Source organism: Galendromus occidentalis, unplaced genomic scaffold, assembly GCF_000255335.2.
Source record: "Galendromus occidentalis unplaced genomic scaffold, Mocc_1.1 scf7180000077446, whole genome shotgun sequence".
NCBI classification, from domain to species: Eukaryota; Metazoa; Arthropoda; class Arachnida; order Mesostigmata; family Phytoseiidae; genus Galendromus; species Galendromus occidentalis.
Genome location: NW_003805434.1, coordinates 560894 through 565995, shown reverse-complemented (window position 1 = coordinate 565995; position 5102 = coordinate 560894). Strand labels below are relative to the sequence as shown.

General features: G+C 50.0%; 1 protein-coding gene across 1 annotated transcript; it reads right to left on the bottom strand.

Annotated features, from left to right (window-relative positions):
• Positions 1 to 1389: 1389 nt before the first annotated feature.
• On the bottom strand, positions 1390 to 4107 carry LOC108864283 (serine/threonine-protein kinase AtPK2/AtPK19-like). Its single transcript, XM_018639578.1, has 9 exons — positions 3954 to 4107; positions 3793 to 3861; positions 3564 to 3663; positions 3198 to 3432; positions 2880 to 3078; positions 2239 to 2794; positions 1978 to 2162; positions 1667 to 1881; positions 1390 to 1572 (listed from the first exon to the last, which is right to left on the bottom strand). Exons 1-9 carry the CDS (start codon positions 4105 to 4107, stop codon positions 1390 to 1392), a joined length of 1896 nt encoding a protein of 631 aa, XP_018495094.1.
• Positions 4108 to 5102: the final 995 nt, after the last annotated feature.

Here is a 5102-nt window from a genome sequence, read left to right as displayed (position 1 = left end):
GATCATCGCTCCGTACCCGCATACGCCAGTATTCCCATCTCCGTTTGTATGAAGGCAAAGTGTCGCTTTGAATCCCTGACGTGATCCGCGTCGGGCGTCATTCCATGGGCGCGGAAAGCTGCGGATTGCGGAAGATGGGTGAATCAGCTCCCGGATTTTGCGTATACTACATGCTTCAATTCACAGAAGTGCACGAAGCGATGAGTCGTCGAATGCGGAGTTCGGGCGAGCAGTCCTTCTAAATGAGATTCTATTTTGGGCGGTCATTCACGAAACACTAGATTTATCTGCACGAGAATCCCCTCGTCAGCGAGCACCCTGCACTCGATCAAGTCGAAGCCATGCCTTCATCAGCCATTGCCTCAAGTTCTGCCTCCCACGGAAACGCATGGAGCTCCACAAGCGGCATTCCATGACGGTGCGCGGGGCCGAAATGGTAGCCTCGAAACACGGACTCCCGCGAGGAAGTTCCGTTTCTCCGATCGACCGCGCCGATAAGGTATCCCGGCGCAATCAATTCGAAGATATCATTGATTGATGATATTCTCACATTGCTCAGCCTCGTACCGTGTATGAGCTCTAACTCTAAGGTAACTTGTGATAATGAGCGTCCATGTCATCGGGAGAGGGTTTGAATCTCGAATCAGGTGTAGGAGCCAGGGAATCTCCTCTATCCGGGTGCGGTATTGGGGAAGTGCAGGGATCTATGAGCTTCACCGATAATGATGCTCGGGCGCCTTAGATTAGCGCCTCAATGAATTCTTTTCTCGATCATTTTCTCCACTGATGTTTCTCTCTGCTGCTGCTCTTCAGATCAAGTAGCGCTCCTCCTTGCGGAGCTGGGCCGGTCTCAGGATAGCTTGCTTGGGTATACCTGTTTAGGGTCATAGCATCGATGAATCACACCGCTACCCAACGTCTCGGCCCCATCATACATATAAGTCACAAAGTCACAATGAGAGCTTCGAGACTACGCTACCGGGGTTGATTTCCTGAAGAGTTCTCAGTTCCGATTCTCGCCTCAATTTGTCGGGGAGCTTGAGGACACCCGACGTGAGGCGCAATGGCGCATATGATGAGTTCCTCAGTGTCCCTCTGAATTTCCGTCATATCTATTGTCCGAAGATGACCATTCCAACTATTGCTTCCGCGATAGAGCGAAAGTTGCACGACCTCTCGACTCCTATTTCGTTCCCGGTGCTGAGGCTAGGGTCCATGGTTTTTTTTTAGCGAATATCAGCCACTCCAACCGTATCGCAGCCGACGTTCCAGAGAATTTTCTCCAAGGCCGATTCCTCGAACATTCGTGGCTTTCTTCACGTAATCATTTATTCTCAACATTCCCAAGGAAGAAATAAAAATCCCATGACTTTTGAGTACTGCTCCGCATCAAATTCGAACGTTCTTGAAGTATTTCGCGAATTTATAAGTTTTCTCGGTGAATGTCGGGATGAATTCCGGCGGTTCAACAACAGTTTCCACGTGGATGTTGCGTTCGAGGATAGCCAACTCCATCGCTCGCTTGAAACCCTCAGATACATAGGTGCACAGCAACACTGGATCGAGTTGCTCCTGTGGAGACGGCCAATGACGCAAGACCCATTCTATGGCACGAAGAATCGGATATCGAAGCATTGTCGACAAAGCAGATCCTCGGGTCACGAACCTGAAGAGAATCGAGCTTCCACAGGTAAGTTTTGTCCCTTTTCTCCTTCTTCGGTAGATCGGGCTTGGGTTGGTACTTCCCTGCGACGTCGAGGAGCATCTCCCATGCAGGCTCGAACGGGACAATCGAATCGGCTTTCTCCAGGGTCGCCCAGTCGGCATCAGCGAAAACTGGATGCTGACGATACTCTCCGTAGGTGTGGTTATTCAAGCGATCTGGGATGACAGAGGCGAGGAGTTCGTGAGGGCCGAATGGGAAGTTTTCCAAGATGACACTCCTCGCCTGAGAAAAGGGACATTTAGCTCTCCTACCCCTCAAGGATGTCTTGAGAGCTTTCTCCGCGAAATCCTGGAGCATCTGATATTCCTGCGAGTGCTCATCGTCATTCCATTCAATATGAGGTTTCTTCAAGAGCTTCTTCAGCTCCGCTTCTTTCCTCGCGACGAACGGAACCCTCCCACAGCGAAGGGTGAAAACCGTGACACCCATCGACCACCTGAAATACCTGACATTACAACATCTCAACTCGAAGCTCCCGGTGAAGGATACGGAAGGCTGAACTCCAGACTCACCAGTCGGCCGCTCGTCCATAGAAATCTTTCCGCAGGACTTCTGGGGCGATGAAGGCCAACGTCCCCTCCACTTCACCATCTTTGAATTCTCTCGCGGTCCTCCGACAAAATCCGCCGTGAAATCGATTTCCAAAGAGACCTATACAAACTTTGGCTGTGTCGAAATCACACAGCTTCACTCGGCACTCCGGGTTCATTAGAATGTTGGAGGGCTTCAAGTCACGATGGATGAAGCCGATGTAGTGCATATACTCGAGAGCCAGACAGACTTGGGCGGTGATAGCTATGGTTATATCTGTTGGTAGCCACCCGTTCATATTGACTATCCTTTGACAGTCTACACCGCTGAAATATTCCATGACCGCGATATACGCTTCTTTGGTCACGAATGTGCAGTAAATCCCCACGAGCAGAGGATGCCGGTTCATGCTGGCGACGAGGGCGGTGTTGAAAGGGCTGTTGGTTGCTTTATTCTTCTTTCTGTTCACTACTTTCAACATGATGTCCAAGCCTCGCCCGAACTGTGCGCAGTGCACGGTGCCTTGAGATCCGTTCGCTGAGGAGAATCACCACATTGATTTCCAGAGCCAAGGAGCAGCATTAACCGCTGAAATTCGTAGTCGATAAAAAATTCTGCTGACCTATGCATTGACATTTTGAGAAGCTTTTCAAGGGCGGTACTTTCGGGATGGGTCGCTCAATGTAGTTGGTCCGGTAGTATTCCTCGTAATGGGCGGACAACTTCACCCAATCGGTAACTTGTCGACCGGCGAGATCTTCGAGATGACCGCAGATATCTTTGATAACTCGCATGCTCATCACCATCAACTTGCAGAGGTACTGTAGGGAGGCATGTCACTTGACGGACGCCTTCCGAAACTCAGAAGTCGGTGAGTCCCATCTCAAAAGTCTCCATGCTCACTCAGTGACGAGCGACCCAGCGATTCTTTATATCTTACCACACAGGCGATCTGAGACCGCGAAGTCAAGACGTCCAGCAGGGACGCGAGATTCTCGAAGTGCTCCCTGATGTCATCGTAAGCCAGTTTCTCTTTTTCAAGTCTGATGAGGATCTTCACACATCCCAAACACGTCTGCCTCATGACAAAGTGCTCTGGTGGTGACATAGCGGTGCCGGGCTGAAATTCTTGTTTCAGGAAAGCTTGAATCCCCGCAGCCGCCGCTTTGATCGTTCTTAGGGAAGAATCCATCAACGTAGTTTTCGATCATTCGGGGCAGGGAAACTATCCCCTTGTACGACATCGATTCCTCCTCTGGAGTTCACAGATTCCCCGATGTATACCGAAACTCGGCTTATCACTCACGCGTCATATAATGTCTTGACCTTATTGAAAACTTTTTCTTTCTCATTGTCGTCCATCTGACCCGAAGTCGGGGGATCCGAGACGAAAGTCTCGACAGTGACTTAGAGCGGAACCAAGAATGACAAACTATTATTCAGTGATCTTCGAGTCATTCAAGGTCGTCTGAGGAACACTCTGTCACTATCACCGATTAGGAGCGAGGGGGAGCAGGGACACAATTGGCACTTACCCGAGGCATCCGCGATCCGTATTTTAGGTTTTTGGTGTGAGGTCTGACTCAGGGAGGCAGACGCTTTGCCTGGTTTCAGGATGCTCATTTCAGATATTGATTACCGCAACGCCTGGTTCAGAACACCGTTGTTTTCTCGAAAGCACAGTCGATGATCCAACCTGCTAAGAGTTCCGACACCTCCACAACACCCTCAATGAATCCAATGTAGATCTGTTGATAGGGGTTCACCTGAATCAATCTGAGGAGGTTTTGTTGAATCGATCTTTTTCGTCTGTAAGTGAGATATCCGCGCTGGGAGAGAAGATGCTTCATCGCACCCCATCCCGACAAGGTTCTGAGTGAATGTACTGAACGAGTCTTGCTGTCGTCACTGCAATCGTCGCCTTTGTCCTTCTTACACTCTCATTTTCTCTCAGTCTCTGCATGGAAGAGCAGGAAGCTTATGCTTGGGGAATACCAGCAAGCTCGGTTTTCATGCCCCTTCTCTACATCGAGCTCCGATCGAGTCTGCTTCGCTGAACGAGGTGCCGAGAAAAGGCGACTGACATTGACCGCGCCGATGAGGTCTCCCGGCGCAATCGATTCGAAGATATCATTGATTGACGATATTCTCACACTGCTCGGCCTCGAAACCTATATGAGCTCTAACTCTAAGGTAACTTGTGATAATGAGCGTCCATGTCATCGGGAGAGGGTTTCGAATCTCGAATCAGGTGCAGGAGCCAGGGAATCTTCTCTATCCGGGTGCGGTATTGAGGAAGTGCGGGAATCTATGAGCTTCAAAGTTAATGATGCTCGGGCGCCTTGGATTAGCGCCTCAATGAATTTTTGGCCGATCATTTCCTCCACTGATGTTTCTCTCTGCTGATGCTCCTTAGGTCAAGCAGCATGCTTGGGTGTACCTGTTGAGGGTAATAGCATCGATGAATCACACCGCTACCCAACGTCTCGGCCTCATATACGTGACAATGAGAGCTTCGAGGCTACGCTACCGGGGTTGATTTCCTAAAGAGTTCTCAGTTCCGATTCTCGCCTCAATTTGTCGGGGAGCTTGAGGACACCCGACGTGCGGCGCAATGGAACCGACAGCGGAACGCATATGATGACTTCCTACAGTGTCCCTTTGAATTTCCGTCATATCATTTTCCCGAAGATGACCCAAAAAAAACCATGCATTTGAGGACCTCCTCCTCGATGCATGGTTTTCACGGGGAACGGGAGCATGAGGATTCATCACGGATGCAGAATCCTCGAGTTACGGACAGAATCTTCCTCGACTGAGCTCGATGATCAATCGCTCTGAAGAA

What these genes read in the sequence shown, in the direction of transcription:
- LOC108864283 (XM_018639578.1), bottom strand. Translation starts at nt 4,107, where the DNA reads ATGAAGCATCTTCTCTCCCAGCGCGGATATCTCACTTACAGACGAAAA. An exon ending in CTCAAAATGTCAATGCATAG is followed by an intron (nt 2,795 to 2,879) that starts GTCAGCAGAATT and finishes GATTCTCCTCAG; the next exon opens with CGAACGGATCTCAAGGCACC. An exon ending in TCTCAAGACATCCTTGAGGG is followed by an intron (nt 1,882 to 1,977) that starts GTAGGAGAGCTA and finishes CTGTCATCCCAG; the next exon opens with ATCGCTTGAATAACCACACC.